General features: G+C 32.3%; 1 protein-coding gene and 1 long non-coding RNA gene across 2 annotated transcripts; both read right to left on the reverse strand.

Annotated features, from left to right (window-relative positions):
- LOC105347597 (laminin subunit alpha lam-3) lies at positions 1-27966 on the reverse strand. Its single transcript, XM_034454845.2, has 15 exons — positions 27910-27966; positions 22533-22619; positions 22047-22262; positions 19386-19622; positions 18296-18448; positions 17999-18145; positions 15669-15806; positions 9677-9814; positions 9144-9284; positions 3382-3490; positions 2909-2967; positions 2544-2580; positions 2341-2430; positions 2113-2190; positions 1-1967 (listed from the first exon to the last, which is right to left on the reverse strand). The coding sequence occupies exons 2-15, from the start codon at positions 22600-22602 to the stop codon at positions 1901-1903; spliced, it is 1680 nt and encodes a 559-aa protein (XP_034310736.2). The 5' UTR covers positions 22603-22619; positions 27910-27966; the 3' UTR covers positions 1-1900.
- LOC117686887 (uncharacterized) lies at positions 5552-8355 on the reverse strand. The gene is made up of 3 exons (XR_010709991.1): positions 8010-8355; positions 7064-7115; positions 5552-6504 (listed from the first exon to the last, which is right to left on the reverse strand). It is a non-coding gene; the product is annotated as an uncharacterized lncRNA (long non-coding RNA).
- Positions 27967-27986: the final 20 nt, after the last annotated feature.

Consider the following 27986-nt stretch of genomic DNA (forward strand, 5'->3'; position numbering starts at 1 on the left):
TTCATAATCAAAATACATATTTAAGGAGGTTGGCAACTGAAATTATAGTAATTTCAATCATCTGGAAACCACTTGGATATATAGAATGGGACCTATAATGTTTATTTTTTTAATTTGTAACCCATACCACGTGCCAATTTTGAAATTTTAAGGATCCAATAATCCAATACTGAGCTTCAAACAGAAATGATATTCTTCATACAATGTTTGCTAAAATGGGACATAGAAATTCGTAATTTGAAGAAATCAAACAAATATTTATAGTTTGAACTATTATTTAGTAATGGTTTTAACATAGTATGAAGTTGAACACATGTAGTAAATCTAAGAGTAAAATCTACGTCAAAGTTTAAAAATTCTTCCCTCACTGGTGGCTTCTACTGCCAATACATAATAAACACAACAACAAGTGTTACAAAATTTGGGAGTAATCAATTTATAACGCAAATAAACAAAATAATAGTAATGTCATCTTTCCAAAACTTGGCATACAAATCGACATATATTTAATGTCTCATTTAAATGTAAAACAAGTAGGGGTCACATCTCAAAAATACATGTATGATATATAGCATGAAATAAGCTCAACTTAGGCCAAAATTGGAAAATATTTTTCTTTATTTGAATGAAATATAGGAAAAATATGCCAAAAAGTATCGATAGAAATATCAACATATTGATTAAATATGTTTTTTAGAACATCAATAAGTATATCTTAATACACAAACTATCTAGAAGTTTGGTCTGCGCTATAAATTAGGAAGCTTAAAAAACAGTCCTCTAAAACTAGTGGGTTATGAAAATTGTCAATTTCCTTCTTGAAAACTTCCGGCACAAAATAAAGTCCCTTACTAAACTCGGTACAAATGCGTTTTTAAAAAACAATTTCATTCAATATAATTTATTTGGCATTGTAAAATATAAATATACTACTACAATTAATATGTGATGCAGAATTTTCAGACTAGAGGTGATCTGAAATGGCTACCCAAAACCTAAGGAGCGAACCTCTTTAACCTTAAAACCAAACCAACTTGAAGAGTGTATACAATGTGTTCAGAGGAAGATTCATTCACATTTTAATGATTTTATAAAAATGGTAGTCGATTATAAAGTAATAAATGTTATAAAGTAATCAATTACAATCGATTTTAAGGTAAAAATGAGTGTTATCGAGGAATACTAGTAATCGATTATAAAAAATAACCCTATTATTGATCGATTGCATTGTTAAGTATACGTATCCATGCCTATTCGGTGTATTTTCGCCATTATAAAAATTTAATCAAGGTATGATTTATTTTATTCGAATTAAATAGCTGTTATTTTTATCACGAATTCACAAAAAAAACAACAAAATACACAATATTTGTAAGTTGAACTGCAAAACAAAAAAAAAAATAAATTGTGATGATCATAGAATGAATTAGTCGGAGTATAGGAGTACCCTGTATGCAACATTTTGTTGTAAAATGACTGTTTGACAGCTGGTATTTTTGACATTAATTATCAAAAATTAAAGTAATATGAACATCTCTAATATGTGAACAATTATTCAGCCAAAAATAAGAAAAATCCTACCATGATAACAGTTATATAGTTATAAAAATATAATTAGTTACAAATATGCCCCAATAAGGCTGTTGATAGTCAAATTATTGTATTAACAAGATACTAAAAACACAAAATAAAAAAGAAGAAATAGATCCATTTTCCAGACTTTGTCAGATTTTTAAGACTATGACTTTTGCATACTCTTGTGCAACATTGATAAGTGCTCACTGCATTCACATAAATACCAATGATGACGTCACAATCAAACCCCCTCTCTCTCTCTCTCTCTCTCTCTAATGAATTGGCATTTTACTTTAATGCATGTATTTCTCGTTTTTAAATGTCCTTATAATTCCAAAGTATCATACTCTTCTGTTGATCTTTCACCTTTGTTTATCATTTCGTACATTGGTCTAAAATATATATGAAAAAATAATTAAAAACCTGAAAATATCAATTGATCAATTAACAAAAAGGAATAATTCTTCAAACGCTTGAAAAAAAGAAACAACTAAGTATGTTTTCAAAATTCTACTTGGCTTTGGTATAAAAACATACTGGTCCGTGGGATTGTTGGACAAGGTATCATACTCTTCTGTTGACCTTTCATCTTGGTTTAGTACTTCGTACATTTCTCTAGAATATATATGAAAAAATATTTTAAAAACTCTAAAATGTCAATTTAAAAAACGGATTAATTCTTAATTTGTTTAAAAAGGGAAAAGGATTCAAGTATGTCTTTAAATTTCAACTTTGCTTTGGTAAAAAAAAACAGATTAAACATACCGGTCCGTGAGATTGTTAGACAGTTCTTGTGTAGAGCTATTTCGTCTTTCTGCTGAGCTCGAAAAAACGTCCTGATTCTCGTATATCCCGCTTTAAGATCACAAAAATGAAGAAATATGACACCTGCGATAATAGTATTCCCCAGTGAGATATTCATAATTTTTATAAAATGAATTTGAAATTAAACTGGATTAAATAATCACCTTGTTTCAGGGTGTAGGGACATTTCTTGTTCAAGATCTAAAGAACATATTACGGTCATTACTAAATTTTAAAAGCAAATATTTTAAATAGTATATCTCTAATTTAATTGGTCTAGACAAACATTTGACAAGGGAAATGAACCGTCAACTTTCTGTACAAATATTCATACTCTAACACTTTGAAAGCCGAAGAATCGTTGCACAGTCGGTAAAAGAAAGATTGATTCTGAGCAAAAAGCGTATATGAATGAATCAATGATATTTTTTTACTATGAAATGTTACTTCTTCCCTAAATATACGAAATTTATATTTCTATACACAAGATATATATTTGAAGTTTAAAAACTATTGTAAAATAGCTGGCCTTTTTCATCAGCATGTGCAGATTTTTTTCCAATGAAGTGAGTCTTTTTATGTCGCATCCTATATTAAAAAAAATCATTATAAAATTACCGTACACTAATCTGTTCTCATTAATTGCGAACATGAGGGAAAATGTGCAGTCTTATTTCGATAGTGTTGGGCATGCTTTGCAATTTAAAATTTTTGATTGCAAATTATATGAAATTTCTACATATCATATTTTTCCCCGATGTGAACGAAAGATTCTAAATTAGATTATCGCAAAATTTTTCAAATTTATAAATATATTAGAGAACTTTTTTTCTAAATTACATCAGAAAATAAATTTGTATTTCTTAAAAAAAAAAGAGACTAAATTAATGTACCTGGTACACAAGATTTTAAGCAAATTAATAAGGATATGCACAAACAAATCAAGGTAGATAAATAAATAGATGCATTGAATAATTAAGGTAGTTGAAGAAGAACATATACCAAAAAAATAAGATAGCAGATACAACTACAACAGCCACCAATGCTCCTGTTCCAGCCACTGCTTCCAATAAAAAACTGTAGGAACGTTTGAGAGGCGATTCTAAATCATCTAAAAGTAAATGTTTTAATTATTTTTTTCCAGGGTTTTGATTTTTCGCTATAATTTTTTTTTTGCATATAGTTTAATGATAGCGTCGGTACAAAATTTTATGTAGTTTAGAGAAATATGCGGCCATCTTGTACAGTTGTGGAAAAAATGTGAACTTTTCTTGACCTGGCTTGTTTTTTGTTCGAATGAGACAAAACTAATGGTAACATAAACAAAAACAATAGATATGAGGCTTTATATGCTGAATTGTATGCAAATTATTCAGACAAGAACAAAATAATGACCTATTCAATCATTTAGAACTGTGCAGCTACAGACTTAAACTGAAAATTAAAAAACCTGAAAAATCTGAAGAGAGGTCGATGTTGTGCACTCTGCAACCATTGGCTGAGGAAAAAAGTATAAGCCTGCTTATCTAAGTTGTACCTTTGTCTCAAAATTGTGTACCCTGTTCTTAAAATTAGTTTTAGAAACTATCAACTCTAATGAGATACATATATATTTGTCTTTGTCTATGACAGTACATTGAAGAAATATATTCATTGAACAATATATGTTTCCTTTTGTTTATTCATGACAATCACCCTTTGACCCTTACCCCACTTGTAAAAAGAATTTACTAAAATTAAGGCTTATAGAACTGAAAAATCCACACAAAAAACAATCTTGGGTGGTGTATGTCTCATACAGCACATTGTTTTGAATTGACATAATTTTTTTTTCTATGAAAATATAATTTCAACATATCTCCTTAAACATGGGAGTTCTAGGTACAGACTGGATATTCTTTTCTAAAATAAGATCTCCTGTCAACTGATAAAAATAAAGTACCCTATCTTGAGGCAAAGTTACAACATTAACATGCAAGATTCAAACCTTTTCTCAAAAATGGTTATAAAAAGGACACCAATTAATTCCTTTGATACTTTTTCGAAATTTTCAAATCTTCAAAATAAATCTGCGGCTGCGCAGTTCGAGATCTGTTCGAAGTGATTAGAAAAGACATTGTTCTATTCGTTTTATGCAAATTGTTCTTACAAAACAACATCTACGCATGACAGTTAAGGCAACATTTTGCTTTTAAACAGCAGGAAAAGGAGGTCGTTTTGCTTTTGTCTTTTCATTTCTGCATAATAAAAAGTTCTAAACTGTTTTGGGTGTTATTGTAAAGATATGGGTCTCCTTTACTTGACCATGTCTAAATTTGACGGTCACGTGACTTTTTAGGATCACGTGGACGTTTTTTAGACAAAAATCGTCAATGCTAAATTGAGAACAAAAAGTTCAAGGGCAAGCCAAAGAAATTTTAGAGTAAGTAATATGGCAACATATTCAAAATTATCTATACATCATAGAAATCAATGCTCATTTAGTTGTAAAGTTTCCTAGTTATGTATATTTCTTTAAAAACTGGCTACTTGTTCCTAAAATAGTGCATTTTTGTATATTTTCATTAAAATTACAAAGTAAACCTTCATCTCTCAACAAATGAGCATCAGATTTTATAAAGAACTCGTAAAGGGGAAGAAAATCATACCAAGTTTAATAATATCTATAGCCGTATTGCACTTGAACTTTTGCATTTAATTTCTCAATCTAGAAGTCCTTTCAAATCAATACACATTTCAAACGCACAAGTGATCCCAAAAGGGGAGGTAACTCTTTGAGCGATAACTCTTCTGATATAGGCGCGATGTCATTTTATCACATAATCCGAATTAATTTTAAGATATGTTTCAACAGTACATTATGTAAATGGTTATTTAAACATAGTGCTTCTGTTTTATTTATTTTAAAAGAGACAAGATGGTTACGATGAATCGTCCGCATTTCCTCTGTCGTATCATGGATGTAAACAAAAAACCGTTGTGTATCAGTTTTATTGGTTAACCGCATTCGCGGAGTTATTGATTTCTTAATATTTTTTTAAGGATTGGGAGAAAAATATATTAGAGCTAATTGTACACAATTATTTGAAGGATTAGATGTCAACAGAGACAAATGAAGGCCCTGATATTAATATAACTAATTTGCTCTCATAATAAATATTAAAAAATAAGATATTGATTTTTTTTTCATTATTTATGATTTAATGTCAGATGACTGCATGTGCAGCCTTAGCCCAATGACTGCATATTCTATAGCACTGCTTGGGTCTGTTAATATTATTCTGGGGAGGGGGGTTCAAAGGGGTAACTTTATTCTGTTTGCCAGGGGCCAGGTACCACGGTGTTTTACTATGTAAATTGTGAATTAAATTAGAATTTGCCACGGGGACTATACATATAGATCTGTCCATGTATGAGGCCTTTTCCCATCCCCCATAAGCAATCAACAGTATTCATGATCACCTTTGTATTACACATGTTACACTTTTAATTTAAACACTCATTAAAATTGACTTTTATTTTTATTCAACACATGCAGAATGATTAAGATTAAGGAGAGGGGGAAGGGCTAGCATATCTATTCATTCACAAAATAAATCTTAAACGCTCGATCATTTCTCATTACTGAGAAAGGAAAGAGGGTGTGTCAATCCTGCAACAAGGCAATCAAAAACCATTTTTGGTTCACATCAATATATTGAATTTAAATAAGTCTGAATTCTCCTATGTGAGAGACTCTCTCTCCCACCCATTTACATACCATCCCCTTTTCACTTCTCAAACAAAATTATGAATATAAAAAACAATTATATTTGGTTCATTTGTTTTATTAATTCAAGAAGATAAAGGGACTTTCTAAAAAAAAATTCTGTCACAACATTTAAACCTGACATATGCATGCAAACTTATAATTGTAATTTTTTTTAAATGATGTCAATGTGTTTATTGTATGACTTCTTAGTTCTGCTCCTCTTCTCTCTTCAAAAACACAGTCTTCCTGTTCTTAAAGTTCTGGTTTTTCTTTCCATCATTTCATCTTGTATATGACACCAGGATAAGGGTGCGGGTAAATTATCACCAATAAGAACATCATTTATGTAAATCTCAAGATAAAGCAGGTACCAGCTAAAATGAAATTATATATATTCAGTTAGTTTAACTTGTTATCAAAAAGGCTTAAAGACTGAAATGGAGGATTTTCTACAATTTGATAGTAAATGGAATTTATTTATCTTAATAAACATTTCACTATGTTTAGATGTGCATTTAATTTTGCACAAATTCAAATACAGCTTTTCGGTTTGATCGATTTGAATTTATTCGCATCCTTACCCCTGATATATATGTGCATGATAATAGTTTAATTGCACCCCTTTATTTGACCCGAACTGACCTTAAAAATGCACCTCTCTCTCTCTCTCTCATACACAACTGATTTGATTGATTGATATTATATAATGCGGTGTGAATTAAAACATACCATGTATTGTTGATTTGTTGATGAGCAATATTCAAAATTGTAGATTTATAAATAACAGGTTTATATCAATCATTTTAAAACGTTAAATGAAACCATTCGTATTTGAAATAACTTTTTCTTATTGAATTGTCTCATAGAATAATCAGATTTGTCATTATTTCAATGATAAATTATTGAACTTATACCTGTATGTTATTTACTTACATTTTCTTCCAGCCTTTTTTTTTCAAATCAGTGTGACACTTTTCAAATTACTCTGCAAATAACAAAATATAATTATGAGAAGTCATACAATTTAATTTACATGCATATAAGGACATGTCAACAGTAATTTGAACATTTTTGTGAAAGGTCTACATATATTATGCATGGATGGGTAAAATGACCAACACTTCAAATTTTATTTGAAAGTCACACATGCACATTCTACACAAACAATACCATATATGACCATGCATGTTGATTCCTCATTTAGAGAAAATCAGATTGAGACATGTAGTCATTTGTTTATTATTATTTGGGGTTTTTTTTTATTACCAATAGTACAGCATCATAAGTATGAACCCAGGTGACAAGATTTCAAACAGTGTTATGGTAGTAATATACTGAGTTCTAAAAACTAACTAGTAATAATTAATTAAGAATTAATGTGCATAAATATCTTATATCAACTGGATGAATGTGTAAAAAATATAAATGAACTGTCATGGAAGAATTTTGAACACAGTAGAAAGGTGTTCTTGATCAGCTGTTCATCAATTTCCAGAAAATGAAATCAGCATCTTTTAGCCTGCACTGTACTGATTTTCAGAAAACCAAATCAGCTGTTTTCACACAGTCTTTGTATTGTTTACTTACAAATTGAAAAAAAAAAACAGCTGTGTAAAACTAAATATTGTAAGTACAAGTACTATGAACTGATTCGTGTTGATTGGTGAAAATGATCAACAATTTAACGGACTGGCAATAAAGCTACATGTACAATGTACATTGTATAGGCCTAAATGTAAACAATGCAGTCTCTCCTCATGTTTAGAACGAAACAACACATTAAGTCGATCAGAAATGCATCAACAGTATAAAATCACAATAAAGTAGTTATTGAGCTATCTGGTACATTACACATACACTGTATATCTATTCTACATACCTGATAAATCATCAAAAGATCGCCATCATCGGGAATACCAGCTACACGTGTTTACATCGTCTGACGAGCGCTTTTGGGACGCAGATTCACACCCATACGACCGATGCGTTATCAAAATTCTTCGTATATTCTGATTGTTGTAAACTTATAAAAACACACATAAGTGATTCGTAGTTATATTTTTTTATGAAGTATTAAATCAGCCGTATTTTATGCTTGAACTGCTGTTTTCGGTATATTTTCTATATATGGAAATACAGAGGCGGGGCGTATATTATGACGTCATAACTCATTATCCCTTCATTAGCATATCAAAACGATGTGTTGCCTTATCTGTCCTGCGTAAATTCTCATGTTTATTGCTTCTTTATCTTTAGAAAATAGTTTTGGTCAGTTTCAAGCTGAAACAAGCAATTTCAAAAATGTTGACATTCTTATTCTGAAGTGTACAAGATGGCCGTTCATCTCCATAAGTAAATGCAAACAAGTTATGGTATCAAATCATCAAAAAATAAAAAAGGAAAGAATACATGCAAGTTTTTAAAAAGTTTTTAACATATAAAAAGAAAATATTTTTCAGTTAAAAAACAAACATCTGTCTTACCCAAAATGACTTAACCAGATACTTCAGCAATTAAAAGTACGAATACACATTTTACTGATAAATTTAGATACAAAATATATCAGATATATTCATTCATTCATTCCCAATTGTTGATTGTAACAATTGTGACCAAATCATCTTTATATGGCGTCCGGATAGGGTTATTTGTATTGTGTTCAGATAAAGGAGCCATCGCGCTAACACACAACACGCCCTCTCATTAAAGCAACTTTACACAACGCGCCGTCGCTCTAACACACTGTCGCGATAACACAAAATACGCCGTCGCGCATAACACACCACCTCGTCGTGCTAACACACAACATGCCATCGCGCTAACACAACTTTGCACAACAGACCGTTGCGCTAACACACAACATACCGATGTGCTAACACACAACACGCTGTCGCGCTAGCACACCAGACGCCGTCGCGTTAATTCAGCTCGTCGTATATGCAGTCTTTCGGCTAAATGTGTTTAACTTATATAAACATAAGATCATTAATTTAAGTATGATCTTAAGCACTACCTTTAGCCAGTAGACACCTTTCCCCCTCCCAGCCGTCCTGACATGGTCCACTGCACGAGCCGTTCACGTGATCACACGTGTTGTTTACACATCTACCACATTTCACCAAGCATCCCGCTCCAAAATTGCCTTCACGACACACTAGTCAAATTTGAAACATACGACTATTTATAAAATTTAAAGAGTTGTGAGATGTTTCGCATTCTTCATGCAACTAAATAATGTTTTTGTGATAAAAAATATTTTCGTTATCTTTTGGCCGAGGCCAACGCTCACATGAAAATACAAATGTAGATTATAATAATTATGTAATATTATATATCCAAACTATGTTGCCATTTCATAGTAAATGAAATAATGCAAGGCGCAATACGTGCGCAAAAAGTGAAATTTGTCATATGGACATATTTCATCTTCAATTTCAAACAATAAATACCTAGCATTTAGTAAACTGCTCCAAGTTATTTTATATCATATTACATACATAAAAATTAGTTCCATCTCTCATTAATAAAAGATAATTTTAGACAAACCTTCGTCGCAAGTGTCACCGATCCACCCATCGATACACCCCAAGGCACACTTTCCTGTGACGGAATGGCACAGCTTATCCTTGCAACCATTTCCACAGGTACTATTGCATTGCGGTCCAAAAGTCCCAAAAGGACATTCTAATGAAAAGTTTTTCAAACATACAAAATATGCTTGCTTTAATTTATACGGAATTCAATACGGAGACTACGAAAGCCGAGAAGGATCATTCAAGATTCGAGATTCGAAATACGAGATTCGAAATACGAGATTCGAGATTCGAAATTCGAGATTCAATATCTAAATTAACCAATCAAATCAAGGATCTGAAAATATGTATCCTAGCGACATCAAACTGTTCTAAATAAAAATCATACGTACATGCTCTTATATACAAATAAATGCTATGTTCACTTCTCCCTACCTAAATAATTATTTGTATTTACTTTTACACAGAATATCTAAGTAGACTAGTAATAATGCAGTGTGCTTCGCGGATCTAAGTGATTTTGTTTGCCCTGGTGCATTTCCACCTGATGCGTTTGAACCCTAAGGTATTTCACCACCAGTTATAGTTTAAAACCCGGTTTTATTCACCCCTTTTGTGTAAAAATGCGGTTATGGTAGAGAACTTCATAAGCGTACCTAATTTTTTCTGTAGGGGGTCCTAGGCCAATTTTTAAAAAATTTACTATGTAAATTTGATAAGCTCCAATTTTCCCGAGGAGGGGGTCCAGATCCCCTGACCCCCTCCTTTCTAGATCCCCGCATGAAGATTAGTACATGTATCTAAATAATCTAAATATAAATAATCTGTCCTGTTTCACTAATAAATATAAGCATTACTTATCGTTTTTATGTATGCATACAGTGATACACTAGTTCTATGATTATAAACAAATCATTGAGATATTATCACATCATACGGAATTATTAATAAATACAATTTTTTTTCCTTTTCCTCAGTAAACAACTTATTATGAGTCTTACTTTTGGAATTGTTTTCAATATAGAAGGATACCTACTCTCTACAATTAAAGATAGGGATGATAGGGGGCCAATTTGTTCACATTGCCGATTTCTTGTGCAGAGAACAGTAAAACCTTTTATTTGATTGTGCATGAATATTTCAAAGTTAATTGTTGTACATATATTTTGTTATAATTCATTCATTGATATATCAACAAGAAAGAATAAAAGCATATGTTTCACAGCCAAGTTAAGTTTCTCTGTAGTTTCCTACCCCCCCCCCCCCCGCACCAAAATTGACAATCATTACATATAAGTCATACAAATGTTTACTTTTTTTGTAAGTAAATCTCTAAAGATGTAAATAAGCACTGCAAACAAAGATGTGTGTATTTAATATACTACTACATTACACTTAGCCAGATAAAATGTAATCAGGATGAAGCTACAAGGGGTGAGTGGTGCAAATTTACTAATTTGTCGCCATACACACAGAACACCAAATAAAGAAACTGTGAGTGGTGTGTGGAATGCATAATAGATGGCGGCAAATTATCTCAAATAATCAGTGCAAAAACCCACAAATAGGCTGTTATTTGTTACATATCCTGCAAAAACATTGAAAAAAAATGTTATCGTCCCATAACATAGCCGATTAAGTTAATGTGTACATATGGTCAACGTACATGTAATTCTAATATACAAGAAGGCGGACGTATCAGACGGGGATCCAGAAAATTAAATTTCAAAAATGATCGGTTGAATTACATTCGATGCTTTGAAAATTGTTTTAAACTATCGCACGGGTCAAAATGCGTGATAGAAGCTATGTACAGTGTAATTGGAAACTTTCATTTTATATCAATATGTAGTATTACCTATTATAACAAATGAGAGTATAGCACAACTGCCACAAGCAATACATGTCCTTTACCGGCACCACCTCCCTCCCTTTAAAAAAATGAAACAATTGGCGTTTTATTTGCTAAAATGTGTGTGGTTCAAGATTTTTCTAAAGGACATACCCGATTAGAATTGAAAAAGAGTCGTACGTTTAAAACTAATTTTGTCAACATTTTTAGATTCATTTGGTTATATTTTTGTCCATTTGGGTAAATATATGCACCAGCGCAGCTCTAATTTATATATAATCAGGCCATAAATTCAAAATATTTTCAAAAATTAATAGCTTTAAATCCAGTGGATGAAAGAAAAGGAAAGCAAGTCGAACTCGATGAGTGCTAATACCTGTGTTGAATGAATGGTACAGTAGGATATGCGCAAAAAAGTCCCGTCTACTCTTTCCTACCCTATAATTATTGGAATATTAAATCCGATTATAAGAGTCAAATTAAAAATCAAGTACGGATATGTACCTGTTTATCAAAAGTAAAACTACTCATAATTTATCTACAGTGCATCGTTATGGAGCTACACAGAAAGTTTTATATTAATTTGCCGAGCCAAATAAAAAAAACCCTGGAAAACGAAGAGAAAACAAAGTGGGGACAGAATAACTGACAAATTAATTAGGACTATATAGCCCCCCTAGCCCCCCCCCCCCCCCCCCCCCCATGAAATGTATATACTGAAAACAGATTATTGGCGTACATCATCCGCACACACTTTAAAGAAAATTTCATGTTTTTTTTTTATCATTTTCGCTAGCTAATGTAAGACATCACAAATACCCCAAACCCCCTCACGGAAAAGGAAATGCTAGGTGATGAGAGAGAGAGAGAGAGAGAGAGAGAGAGAGAGAGAGAGAGAGAGAGAGAGAGAGAGAGTCAATGTAAATCACAGGTGCGCTACACCGTTAAAATTAAAGCTTGCTAGTTGGTCTGCCCTACCCTAGCTACATCCTCTCTTTTCTCGTTTTAGAGGCTTAATTATTGTCTATATATGCTTGTAACAAATCAAATCAATTTCAAATTCTAAATCAAACTGAATTTGACACTACAAAACTGTCTGTCTGTCTGTCTGTCTGTCTCTCTCTCTCTCTCTCTCTCTCTCTCATATCGACAATGGCATTGCAATACCCTACAATACACTATTCTTATCTGGATTTTTGTCTTTGGGGTTGTAAATCATTATATCTTCTATGGTTTAAAACTTTATCGTAACCTATATTTTGACATGTCGATTATTTCATTGAATTTCGTTTCATAGCTAAAACATTTAGATTAAACAGATCTTTCTTCGCGAGCCGATTTTTACACAGTTGGGGCGAATACACTACGGGTTAAAATGGTTCGGGGGGAAATACATACAGGGCAAACAAAACCACTTAGATTCGCAAAGCCAACAGTGTTATTTCTAATTTAATAGTTTATACTGTGTGGGGTTAATTCATCAATGTTAATTTAACCATTTTATACCCACTATATAAGAGCTATTAAGACATTTATTTTTAGGAAAGAGCATGTACGAATGATCTTTATTTAGAACAGTTTGATGTTGCTAGGATACAGGTTTCAGATCCATGATTTGATTGGTTTATTTAGATATTGAATCTCGAATTTCGAAACTCGAATCTCGTATTTCGAATCTCGTATTTCGAATCTCGAATCTCGAATGATCCTTCTCGGCTTTCGTAGGAGACAGACATTGTACAATAGAAGATTATTGATTCTAAGAAATATGATTGCTTAGATAATGCAAAATTTAAATCATTTCCCGAATTGTGCTTAGTTGCAAAATAATGTCCAGAACTTTCTGTGTCGATAGAATCTTGGTATTTGTTTATTGCCACTTGCTAAAAGTATTGATGACATCTGCATGTATGATTGTAAGGAGGTTGGATCCTGTAATCAATAGTCTCTAAGTTTTTTTTATAAAGTGTGTTTCAAAATAATACATTTAGAGCTTAACCAAAATCCAAAACCAAAAATTGGGGGTTTATATGCTTCCTTCGGCGCTGCGGTGCTTTTAACATGACATTTTTGCACTGAAAGTGCAACTCAAGGATAATCGCTTTTATATTATAATATGAATAACGTGTAATATAGGTTCGAACCAAAGATACTAAGGTTTCCTACGTTTCTAAATGATTGGAATAAAATCAACTTTATTCATCAAATTAAATCAAATTTTGGATCCTGTAATCAATAGTTTCTAATTTTTTATTTCTAAAGTATGTTTCAAAACTCTTCACTCCCAGCTTAACCAAAATTCAAAACCGAAATTGGGGGTTTATATGCTTCCTTTGGTGCTACGGTGCAGTTAACATGACCTTTCTGCACTGAAAGTGCAATTTGAGGATTATCGCTTATCCCTCTTATTATTTTTATAGGAATGAACCATAGCTTGAAATAAATATAATTATATTCCATTTCGAATATATTATATGTAAACTAAAACTATTATTACCTAAGTTTCCTTTAACTAAAACTAAAACTTTTTTTTTTTAGAAAACGTTCACTGTTTCATCACCTATTAATATCTTGACATTTTAGCAAAGAGACAAAGCTGTGTTTAGTCAATAATATAATTTAAAAGTATCAAACTTTTTTCTCCAATTATAACAGACATGTCAAAAATTCTTATAAATTCAGAAAATTTAAACAAAAGTATAAGTCTGTAATGTATTTTTTTTTTTAGATATGGGATGAAGTAAACTAATTTAAGGCCAAAAATATGAGTAAATATTACTTTACCTTTATGATATATAAGCTAAATATGCAAAAATATATCATTAAATTTTTTTAAGCTGTTTTAATTGTTTCAATAGAATTGTTTAATTGTTTCAATTTAATCTGTATCAATAGAATAATATTGGAACAAATTAAGATATCCCAAATTCACATACTCTCTAGAAGTTTGATTTTTATTAAAAATTAGAAAGCTGATGTTCAGTATTAAACGTTTGAGTTAAAAAAAAGTTCATTTCTTCTGGAAAACCTTCCGCAAGAAATATAGTCTCTTATTAAGGCGTCGAGCTAATGCTCGACAGCCTTCTAGCGATCGTCTGGATTGGCAATCGTCCAAATTCATGCTCTGCACCGCCTTTTAAATGCGCATGAGAAATAAGTTCCTTAAAGTATTAAACGTATTACACGATTTTTATCCTATTTATTAAACTAAATTGTGTACAAAAAACCCATTGCCTACCTGGTTATTGACAACTCATTGCATAAGTATAAATTTGCTTAATCAAGAAATGGCGGATGAATACAATCAGGTGTAAAAATTCACTAAATATTATTTTAGTTTATCGCTTGCATCTTAATTGGAGAGCGTGCCCGATAGAAATAAAATTTGCGATGTTAATTTATTTGTTATCGGGCACGGTCTCCTAAATAAATGTAAGCGATACACGTATCTAGTGATTTTGTTGCTAAAAATAAAAACGACAATGTAGTTGGTCTGGTCGAGCATTTTAGATAGCACGTGTTGTAGATTTGTTTGTAAACAACCGTACCATAGGGAATCTTGTTTCAAACTGGAATTGAAATAAATAAAAGTATGTTTTATTATTATAATTAGGGACGTACTGTTAATGTATTCAAATCATGAACCTGTGAAAATTGTTTAAAGAAAATAATTGATTTGAACTTTGAAATTTCTTCGAATTTTGTAACCATAATGAGTTATTGAATTGTAAAAGCACCAATACCTATTTCATAAGAAAATAAACTTATTTTTGTTTTTAAAGCAGCACAAAACATAATTCATATACTTCTCTATTCTATGTCTAAAATTATTTGATATACGACTATTAAATTAAAAGAAATTCAAATTATTGATATCATTCTATATAAAAGAATTAAATGTCAGGTCGACGCCTTTGTGGCCGTTCCGGCCTTTGATTTAACAATGTAAAGACCTAAGTTTCCCTTAACTATTTTTTTCAATATTTCTCATTGATTTGGAAATCGTAAAAAATAAATATTAAATGCAGAATTTTCAGACTAAATTTCATCCAAAATGGCTACCCCAAAACAGAAGATCGAACCTTTTTAATAGAGCTGACCTTATTTCTATATCTCGGTTATTGTTGGTGGGAAACAAGTATTTAAGACAAACCTTCGTCGCACGTGTCACCAATCCGCCCATTGATACAACCCAACGCACAATTTCCTGTGACGGAATGGCACACCTTATCCTTGCAACCATCTCCACAGGTACTATTGCATTGTGGTCCAAAAGTCCCGAAAGGACATTCTAAAAGAAAGTTTATCAATCAAAAAAAATATTTTTGCTCTAATTCATACAGAATTCAATACCGAGACGGACATTCTACAAAAAAAGATTATTGATTCTACGAAATATGATTGCTTAGATAATGCAAATTTAAATCATTGCACGAAGCTACTGACAATCAAATTGATAAAACAGGACTATCAGAGGTCTCTTTTGAAGTCATCTTTTTGTAATTTCTATGGTCGATACAAAGACATTGTCAGCAAATACAATATTCAACTGGTTCGCATGCTGACTGACGTTTTTCATACTAATTGCTAGACCATAATTAATCAACAAATTGTCTACTGACTTTTCCATTTTTTCCTGAATACGACAAAGAGCACACGGCGGGTGTGACCGGTCAGCAGAGGATATTCACTCCTCCAAGGCACCTGATCATACTTTTATAATTTTGGAGGTCCATGTTGCTCTGCTTTGAATTTGTATTTCGTTTTATGGATATTGTCATTTTTTGCATGTACTCAGTTGCAAAAATAATGTCCAGAGTTTTCTGTATCAATAGAATATCGGTATTTGTTTAATGCTACTCGTTAAAAGTATTGTAAACATCAACATGTATAGACTATTGATAACAAGATCCAACCTTCTTAAAATCATACATGTAGATGTTTACAATACTCGTTAAAAATATTGTAAACATCTACATGTATGATATAAGAAGGTTGGATCTTGTTATCAATAGTCTATACGTTTTTTTTGTATAAAGTGTGTTTCAAAATTCTACATTCAGAGCTTAACCAAAATTCAAAACCAAAATATGGGGGTTTATATCCTTCTTAGGCGCTACGGTGCATTTAAAATGACCCTTCTGCAGTGAAAGTGCAATTTACAGATGAATTGCTTTTTCCTCTTTTTATTTTTATCGGAATGATCCATGGCATAAAGAATATATATATTTCATTTCAAATACATAAAATTAAAACTTTTATAAGCTAAGTAAGCTCCCCCTAACTTTTATATTCAATATAGTTATTTTGGCAATGAAAATTTTGTTTTAATTGTTTTACCAATTTTTTCCACATACTAAGTCCCTTTTGTTGTTAAAGGTATAAGAAGATATACCCCCCTACTTTGTGGCAAACTTTTCTCTAGGGAATCATGGTTTGATAAAACTGTAATTTGCACAACACGTGATTTCGCACAAATTACTGCTTTTTAGACTGCATGAAAACTTTCCAAGAATATTTTTACATATTTGTTTTATATGTATTCCAATATAAAGAATTCATACCCCCTTTTTGGCATCGCCTTCCACTGGGGACCATGAGTTAAACAAACTTGAATCTACACTATCTGAAGATGCTTCTACCCTCTACTCTTCTACTTATTTGAGCTTCTCTGGCCTAAGATTTGTAAATATGTTCTCTATATTTTCCATATAAAATTCATCCCAATTGTGGCCCCACCCTAGCCCGAGGACCATGATTTAAATAAATTAAAATCTACACTCTCTGAGGGGATGCCTTCACTTCCTTTTACGTTTTCTGGCCTAATACTTTTAAGAAGATGATAAAGTTTTTCTCTATATCGTCCTATGTTAAACTATACCCCCCCCCCCATTTTTTGCCCTACCCTACCCCCAGGGACAATGATTTGAACAAACTTGAATCTACACTCTCTGAGGATGCCTCCACACAACACAAGTTTAAGCTTTAAGCTTTTCTAGCCTTATAGTTTTTTTGAAGAATTCTTTTTTAAGATAGTTTCTATACATTTTTATGTAAAAATGTATCACTACATTGTGGCCACACCCAACCCCCGGGGACAATGATTTGAACAAATTTGAATCTACACTACGTTAAGATACTTCCATACAAGTTACAACTTTTCTGGTCTAATAGTTTTTGAGAAGATTTTTGGAAATACCAACCAAATATCAATAATTCTAATTAATCTCCCCTTTTAAGAGGCTTGGCCCTTCATTTGAACAAACTTTAATTCCCTTCACCCAGTAATGCTTTGTGCCAACTTGGTTGAAATCTGCCAAGTGGTTCTGGAGAAGATAATGAAAATGTGAAAAGTTTACATTGGCAACGTCATCGACAACGACGACGGACAAAGGACAAATTTTGATCAGAAAAGCTCACATGAGCTTTCAGTTTAGATTAGCTAAAAAGAAACAAGGATTTTAAGTCTCCTCAATTTACTACCTTCAAAACAATTGGACCCTGTGTATCCAGGGGTACACCCACTTAGGCAACTTCCGTTCTTATGAAAACAGGTATTATCATCAAAACAGTGGCCACTGCATTCCATACTACAGTTGTTGCCATACCAACCAGCTGCACAAGCAGTGTCTGTAAAAATGTTAATGCTGTCTTGAAATGTTGAAGATTTTTATCCAAAGCAACGTTGGCTTTAAGTAGTAGATATGCGGTAAGACTTAAAAAAAATGTTCTAAAATCTGAAAAGCTATTTTTAGATAGTATAATGTACCAGAACCATACCGCAGTTGCTTTCCATGTACCCGGGTGGACATAACTCGCAGGAGCTTCCGGATAACTGTCCTTGACATGATACACAGCCTTTTGTTATGTCGCATTCTGTACACTTGTTGCTACAACTAGTGCAATTTTCTCCGTACTGATTTTGTTCGCAACCTACAGTTCAGTTGTCAAAAAGCTAATTATACAAAGGTCCTTTCACAAGCAGTAGCGACAAATCATTCCTGCGATCAAAAATGAAAAAGTAATTGTGCATGGTCTAAAGCTATGGCTGTGCGATGCAAATACATTAATTCAAAAGCTGTTTGCGATAGGTCTTGCGTCTATATACGAGTCTTTTACAATGTAAGCGAGTGTTGTAAGATTATGCGATAAAATTAAATGTGCGCCAATGCGATTGGATGTGCGGCGCTCATGCGATCATGCGTTACATAGTATGAATGCTCTTGCAAATCAGATTGGGTATATCTATCGCCGTTTCCAAATCCCATTCAGTAAACATAGTTCTATGCGAAAGAAGATGTCGCCAAACAAGAATACAGATACAGCAGCATACATGGTATATTGTGGTCTGAAACAAAGATGCTAATACAAGGCATAGCTACTTGTGGCAAAGCATGGCAAATTGGTACTGATGAATCGTGCAATGATAATAAACGTTGAATGATGAAATAAAACAGGTAAAGCAACAGTATCATGGTCTTAAAATTTACGCATAGATATCTGCAATTCATCCTACAATCTTTAAAAACATTGCATCACTGAACACAAAATGTTCAATAACGTTCGCACTTATGTGTGTGAGATGCACTGCGGCCATTTGGGTCACATTTGGTTGTCTTTGAATAGTGGGCTTGTCTACTATTTTGATGAGACTTGATGCAACCACTAAAACGCATGCAACGAATGCAAAACATTCATGCATGCGAGAGCTCGAGCAAAGCTTCAAAAACATTCCGATCGCAAAAAGTTGTAAAGTGCCTTGTGCTCATTTTGAAAGGATCCCTGAATGCATTTACATTAACAACCCAACGGAATGTTTAATTAACAATTAGTTTGTTTTATTATGACATTTCTGCTAGTGAAAGCATACCGTAAATTTCCACTTCACAAATTTCTAAGAAGACTTGCCCACCGTCTTCAGGGTTCGGCTGAGTAGTGTGGAACTCGATGGTTCTAGTTTTACTTGGGCATTCAATAGTGGATGGCATAGGGATTGGTGTACTGTAGTTTGTATTATCTCTGTAACATTCTACCGGGCTCCCAGACATATTGTAGAACAACAGCGAGTAGTAGTGCAATCTTATTGTATTCTGCAAAACGCTACTTCCTACAAAATACGAAAATAAATTAATGGTAAGGTTTTAATAGGATTCATTTTTTACGATAAAAAACCTTTTAATAGACTTAATAGCCGCGTTCTGTCAAAGAGTATTTTATATGTTTTTAAGTACATAAGTATTGCAATTGATGCACTAAGACAATAATAAAATTTAACTTAGAACCTGTACAAGCTGATGACCATAATTTTTATTGCTTATAATTTTAGTTTCTGTCCGATCTCTCCAAAATATTAAATCCTCTGTTTAAAAACGTATTCATTATTTATTAAATTAAAATTTATTATAGAAGAAATTGATATTTTTTCTTCTTCTTGAATAGCGTGCAAAATTTAAATTAATATAAATGTATTTATGATAGGAAATAACCCTTTGCAAAACACCATAGGTTGCTCTACTGCTCGTTGTTATTATACAATACATCTGGGAGCCCGGTAAGATGTTACAGAGCTAATACAAACTATAAAACACACAAACATTAACTTCATCAGAAAATATGCTTATAATTCGTGGTATCTCTGTTACATCTAACAGATTTTCAAGGTGTACTGTAAAAAACAACGAGTAGCAAGACAACATTATGGTATTCTGCAAAGCCTTATTTCCAATTAACCTATTGATTAATGACATCCTATTTGGGGTTTTTTTCTCGTATAGGTACATGTTAATTATACGTTAAACATTTTGCATCAAAACTTCCAGTACCATACAAACAATGTACTTAAACATTTGTTTGGAATATTAAAACATCTATAATGGCAAGGTTTGCGACTTTCGGTTTTTTTATGTTTAGAAATTGCGCCAAAGTTACATATCATTTTGTTTACTGAATTGGGATCTTTTTTCATATAGACTTCGGCATTTATTGCCAGACCAACCAACTTTATGACAAAAAAGGTCACAGGTTTTGATTTAAGATGTCATGTTGATGAAAATGTAAAATTTAACACTCTGGAAAAAACATGACCGTTTTATATATTGCAGGTTCTTCTTACCCTACAAATCTTTAAAATAATGTCTATATTTATATCATGGCTGCTTTTGTTAAAATCGCCAGTGAGTTATATAAAAAAAGAATAATATGGGACAGATATAAAAACATATACAATGTATCTTCTCTCATAGCAAAATATCAATACCCGTATCGTTATTTTTTTTTCAATCCTATCGTGTTTCTATCCTATCGTGTTTCAATCCTATCCTATCGTGTTTCAATCCTATCCTATCGTGTTTCAATCCTATCCTTTCGTGTTTCAATCCTATCAAAGCATGCCTGCATACTGTTCTATCGTCCGTTAATAGTCTCTCTTTTCGTGTTTTAATCCTATCAGGTTTCTCGTTTCACAGGGTTTTTTTTCGTTATCCTTTTGTGTAATTCAAATTTCGTAAGCAAGTAATTTGATTAAACATATACAATGTTACATGTACAAGCCGCTCAATGTGCTGCATACGATACTACATCGAACAAATAATGTACCATTCTATGCAGCATTCTAGGTTATTATACTTTCATTTTAAATACTAAAATCTGTTTGGTTTAGACGAAGTTGATAATTCGCTCTATTACCCTCAGCGTAAGCAACACACTTGGCAACGGGTAACACAACGAATTGGTACATGCGCGTAAATTATGCACGAACAGTTCCCCGTAGAATTCACGTCATTTCTATACAAAAGCACTTAAAGTTTCCCTAAAATTAAGACATTTAGTATAATAAAATAAATAGTGCCTGTTTGGGAGGGTAACAGTTGAAATTGACACCATTGACAACCAACGCGAAGCGGAGGTTGACAATGGTTATGTAATACTCACATACAAATAAATGTTTTAGTCTTACAAAATAAAACAAGAAATCACATGCCAATAATCCGTTGGACATTAAAGATTAAACAAATATTGAACAACGGAAGTTTTTAAGAACAAGGTAACATGATTACTTGTGTGTCGAACATATTAAATCGTAAACGGAGTAGCATCGGTTACTATAAAAAAAATCCTGCTTACATATTGATATACGTGTTTTTTTAAAATCAAATTAACAGGTTAATCATTGAGATTTTTCATCTCGACACTTTTTCATAAACATCGTTTATCCTTTTATATTGTGTATTAACCATATAATATCGTGCATGTGTACTTTTTTATCGTGCGTTTATCATTTCCTACCGTGCATGTATACTGTTCTATCGTGCGTTAATTCTATCCTATCGTGCATGTATACTGTTCTATCGTGCTATAATCCTATCCTGTCGTGCATGTATACTGTTCTATCGTGCGTCAATTCTATCCCATCGTGCGTAAATCCTTTTCTATTGTTATTTTTATTTTGTAAAAAGTAACGTTGCGGGTATTGTATGCATTTATCAATATCATAATAAATCATACTTTTCTTTTTATGTATTGGTTTACTTACGATGATTTCGATACCAGAACTTTACTTCCTTCACGTTGTAAACCTTGTCTAGGTCTATCCTTAACCAAGCATTAGTCCAGCTTGACCCTGTGTGTGAACAAGAACCGTTAGACAATTTCAGCCTGTCTGGATAACCGTCAATGCTCCTGTCGGCGGAAAAATTTAGATAGGTAGAGCTTTGGGTTGCAGTTGTTAGGCCGGGAACAACAAGATTACCTTGAGTAAAAAAAAAAGATGAAACCATTACAAGAATCAGAAAAAAAATATACGTTACGATTTTTGATGTTTGATTTTTGGTTGCATAATCAACTTTAACCTATTGGTTTTTATCCGATTGTGACCATGATTGATACTGAAATAATTACTTTATTAATTATCACTCATTGTGGTCTATAAAATAAGGAGTGTCTTTCTTAATAATGTTATTCATTGTAGATTTCAATTATAGAACCCATGTTCTCAGTTACAACTGTTTGTCATACTTACGATATGCCTGATTTTCTTTAAAAAGAACGTAATACAGAAGTGAGGTGACAAAACAAGGTAGACTATGCATTGTAATTTTCTCTGTATCTACAATCACATGAATTAAACAGTGAATCATCTTCAAAATTAATAGCGAATTATGTTGAACTTTACCTCCTAAAAACAATTATTGACAAAGGGAATACATTTCTTCCTGTATACCCTAACTAATATTACACTTAACTTAAATAACGACTGAGTTAAAAGAAGTGAATTTTTTTTCAAAAATTAATCCTTATATCAGAATACATAGCAGATCGATTTGAAGAATTAATACACCAAAAAGTGTTTTGAAGATTTACAATACATTTTGATGTGGCGATGCTTTTTTGGTGATTAGCCGGGCTCTGCTGAAAGCAGAGTCCTGGCTATAGGCAGGCCAATCGCCAATGTTACTATAAATAGCACAAATAAACAAAAAACCAAACAGCGTCAAGGTAAAGCTTCCGCTATACCAAATAGTTACACAAAGAGCCACGTTTTGTCAAAAGTGTTGGCATTTTGTTTCTTTTTTTAAATTTCGAATGAATTGTCTATCTTTTTTAGTTTTCTTATTAATAACGTGTTTTTAAAACATTACTATGCATTTTGAACTCATACAATGCGCATGAATTTCCAAGAACTACTTTGCTGCACGATGAAGAAACGGGGATTGAATATATAATGCTTGTTGCAAAATTCAAGGCAGCAACTGTTGAACTTTTTAACTTCTACTATACAGACTTATTTTTTGTTTATAGCCGCTTACAAAATGTGGTCGCTCTCTGATGCTTTGCCGACATTAAAAGCATGAGAGAGAGAGAGAGAGAGAGACAGAGAGAGAGAGAGATTTTGTCTTTACTACACAATATGCTTAAGACACACCAAAAGAGCCCGGCTTTCAGTACTTCAGTACTTTGATTTTACTTTTGGTCTAAATGATGTTATTGATAAACTGGGTTGTGTTGAAGAGATGATCAAGTCAGATCTTACTTTTAATAAATATGTTGCATTTGAAAATCTATTTTCAGTATCATCTCCTTTAAAGTGATTTTAAAAAAAATATATAGGTTTAAGAACAAAAGACAAATAAATGAAATAAATAGCAACGCAATACATATTTTCTTTACTGGAACCTCTAATTTATTTCAATTACATGTATCAAAATGTTAATGGATGCTTAATTAAATGCACATATGAGAAAATCAAAGGACTTCACAGTTTACTTCCCTAATTTAAAAGGAAATTTGTTAGAAGTTGACTAAGACATAAACTCAGAAATAAGGAGGTGTGAAGATTGCAGGAACAGGCCTCTTGGGACCAGGGATGCAGCACACGATGCAATTTCATGTTCGGAGATCGACTCGAGATTGTGAGCGGTGGGATGAAATGACTGAGCATGCTAAAAATGGATTGTTTTATTTTGGGGTTTTACAGTAAGTCCAGTAAGAGTGTCGTCCATTTGTTTTCTCTGAGCCGTCGATCAATTACGAGTGTAACTTCTAACAGAAAATTCATATTTACAGTTTATGTGTTATGGCCAGACATCATTCTTCAACACTCTATAGTGTAATAGCTTAATCATTATTGGAAATCTGTTCGCTCGCCGTACGTTTCTACGAAAAGAGGTATCAATCTGACAGCATATTAAAACCACGTCAAAATACCATCATAAACCTAGATAGCTTGAAAATAAAGCGCTCTAAAAGGAGAGATTTGGGTACAATTCCCATTCTGGGTTAAATTTTGGTGTTTTTGGTAAATTTGGCTTTAATTTTTATGATGGCATAAAATTTGTTTATTTCAACATATGTGCATTTTTATCCTTTACATACTTTGAAAAAGACCCCCTCCCCCTATTGTGTTTCTTTTCGTAGAAATTACTCTTTTATGCCTTGAAGTTGTTTCAGTTTTATTTGTGAGACATTTAATTTTTTTTTGATTTAGATTTAGATTGGAGCAGATTTTTTTCATATTTTTTTTAATTAAAAAGTTATTTACATTTTATTTCAATTTTATATTATGCAAATGAAAAGAGATGAACTGAATTGTATTCCTTTATTCACCTTGGTGTACACATGCATGCAAGTGTACAATCATATCAGGTTTACATGTAAAAAAAAAAAATAGTTCCAAATAATTATATAAATGTAACTGTCAGGTGGTCGTGTTATACAATATTATACACGGCCCTCCATCTATATCAGCCAATCAAATGAGGCGTTACAACCAAAATTAAATTATTATTTGATAGAAGTTTGGTTTTGTATCATATATATTATCATATATACAATGTAATTAAATTGAATATTGATTCTTCTAAACTGATTGTAAATATGTTAGTATTTATGTTTATTTTTTTTCCTTTATGTATTTGAAACCATCTTTATTTACATACCCATATTATATTAACTGTTTAGGTCTGACCAAGTATGAACAAAATGTATTTCTTTTTGCAACCAGCTCAAGACCGCAATACAATTTCAGTTGTTCTAAAATTTTAAACCTGCCTAAAAATCTAGATGATGAAGATCACTCTCGGAATCTGAAGCTACCTCTGTGATTCATTTACATCAACTATGCAAGTTTGAATAAGTACTATTTTTTACATTAACATATGCCCAGCTCGAAAAACCTTAACATAATTCAGCATTCAGCTCGGAGTTAGCATCAAGGGGTGTGGAGTACATCAGTATAGTTAGTTAAGTTAAGAAAAGTCAATTATATTAGCATAGCACTATGGGAGCTAAAAGACCTGCTGAGATAATGCCATCAAATGTTCCTGATGAATCTGTAGGTTTAGCTCGTTGTTTTTCTACCCACGCACTGGCAAGCTGCTCTGACTATAATACTGTTAACATATGTAACTTTCTTTTTCTGTGATAAAATTACGAATCAGTTTTGAGCCCTAAAACCCAATAACTTCATAACACATGAATGCCACAAGTGGGCGTGTCTTATAGCATAACCAAATAACGATATTGGCTGCCCCGCGTGATAATACACAGCATGTGCCACCCACAAAAGTAGTGGTTTAGGAATAATGTTCTTATATTAATAATTTAAGGAATAAGGAATCATTCTTTGAGTATTATGAGGTGATAATTTCGGTCAGGGTGTGGTCAAATGCAATATTGCCCCATGGGCCACATCACTCACATGAGCAACAATGACTTTATATGGTCGTTCAAAGGATATTGTGCCATATTGCCCCTCGGTAGGATAACAAAAAATAAATATTGTAAAGTATTGAATTTTACAATTATTTTTGCATACACTTAATCTTGGAGATTGTACCTTTATGGAATACTATTTTTTACCGAAAATAAGAAAATCTTATGCAAGATATTGAACTAAACTTTTGTTAGGGGTAGACTGTAAACCTTCAATTCCCAATATTTTTGTTTTGCCCCTTTCCCCCACTTTATAAAGCGATCCAAATATTTGAGAGGTTCATTTTTGTTTTTAACTACTGACTAGTTATTTTATTTTTGAAAAGTTTATCAAATAGTTATTGTATTTTATCAAAAAATTCCGATAGAGGTGAAGAATGAAATTGTAGTTCAATCCGGCCAATCCTCAAGTTAAAAACATTCACAAATTTAATTGGTCTTCCCTATTATAAATGACTGTTGTTGACCTTGCGTACACTCGTGTGACTTTTATAACCTTATTCACTTGATTGATGAATAATGTTGTCAAGTGGCATGTTAAAGAGCTATTATAATCAATGAATTGACAGGCACGTCACTCTACTTTACTGAGGCCCAACCATTGTTTTCATCATTATTCAGAAACAACGGATGGTTACAAACAAGGATGATTTTCCGCCGTAATACTTTCTTAGAAATAGTGATAATGCCTTAAGGCCCATAACGAAATGTGTCAAGACTATGGAAACTGCTAACATTGTCGTTTTTATTCACCCATTTCAAAATAAACTATCAAAATTAATGTAGAATTCAAATAATTCATCATATAAAGAGGGTGCCTAAGAAAGTAATTACAACATACCATCTTTTAGTTTTTTGTACAAGTAAACGTTTAGCAATACATTTCTAATGATCGACCAAAAATCCAGCGTCAATTAGAATTATAAGCAAGATATAGAGCTCATAATTCTGCTGGGTTTCAGTCATATTTTGTTCACATGAGTTTATTACATTCATTTAAAATGTAAGCAATGAAAAAAATGGCCTCTGTATCTTGCTGATAATTCGAAGCTTAACACTCAAATATGGTAAGTGTTTAGAAATTGTAAACATTTCATCAGAAGAAACATGCACTTAAACAAATAAACAGCACGATTTATTTTTCAAAATAAATCAAACATATAATGATATACCTACATATTTTCGTCAGCGATATTTAACTGTGTTTAAACTGAATAAATTCGAGAAAATGCCGAGCATCTCAACAAAACACATTGCATTAATCAACCATCACGCAAAAAAGCATACCGATTTACCAATATAATGAATTATATTTTAGTACTATGTTAATACATCAGATTCTTTTTCGCAGGTCGACTGTTTGATTTACCGAAGTCTATGTTTGATTTGATAAATAAAAATTACAAAATAAAGGCAACAGTTCCCCATGTTACAAAGCATAAACAATGAAAATGAAACGAAAATCAAAACATATATAACAACACTGTCAAACGTAAAAATTGTCAACTTATTGAGATATTTAACCTCAATTTCATTTATAAAATCGGTACCAGTGTATCTTGCATGTGTTTCAAAGATTCCCTTTGCACGCAAACTGTTGCACAGCAAATAAATTTATCTTTGTCAGATCGACCCGTTTATCATACGTCAAACATGGTTGCTTTAAACAAAGAACTCGTTTTAGAAGTATGGATACCGAACCCAAAGTTATAAACTGATTGAAACGTGCCTTTTTTAATTATTATATTCAGATCTAAAAAAGAATTAGCCGATATTTTTTGCAAATTATATTTTCCTCGCCATAAGGATTATAAATGCTAAATTACGTTGAATTTGACTCAGTAGTTCTTGAGAAGAAGATTTTTAAAAATGCACCCCCTCTTATTACAGTTCCGAGGTTTTCTCAGCTTTGAATTTTTATTTTCTTCAATTTATATCTGCCTTCCCATAAAGGTGGTTTGGGCAAAATTTGGTTGAAATTGGCCAAACGGTTTCTGAGAAGTTCAAACTGTAAAAAGTTTACAGACGGACGGTCGGACGACGGACAAAATGTGATCAGAATAGCTCACTTGAGCTTTCAGCTCAGGTGAGCTAAAAAGGAAATGAAAATACACACGAAAGAATGTTTATTCTGTAAAAAAGTATTATAATAATTTTAAAAACCAAACTGTGAACAAAAAACATACCTTATCGTTGTCCGAAGATGCGTCTGTTAACATGTTTAATAGGAAGGAAATGAAATTTCTGACGGAAGGTCAGCAGG

This window comes from Magallana gigas, chromosome 10, assembly GCF_963853765.1.
Source record: "Magallana gigas chromosome 10, xbMagGiga1.1, whole genome shotgun sequence".
Lineage (NCBI taxonomy): Eukaryota > Metazoa > Mollusca > Bivalvia > Ostreida > Ostreidae > Magallana > Magallana gigas.

Coding starts and splice junctions, on each gene's coding strand:
- LOC105347597 (XM_034454845.2), bottom strand. CDS start 22,602: ATGCATAGTCTACCTTGTTTTGTCACCTCACTTCTGTATTACGTTCTT. Junction 19,623..22,046: donor GTTCTGGTATCGAAATCATC/GTAAGTAAACCA, acceptor CGTATTTTGTAG/GAAGTAGCGTTTTGCAGAAT. Junction 18,146..18,295: donor GTACATGGAAAGCAACTGCG/GTATGGTTCTGG, acceptor ACATTTTTACAG/ACACTGCTTGTGCAGCTGGT.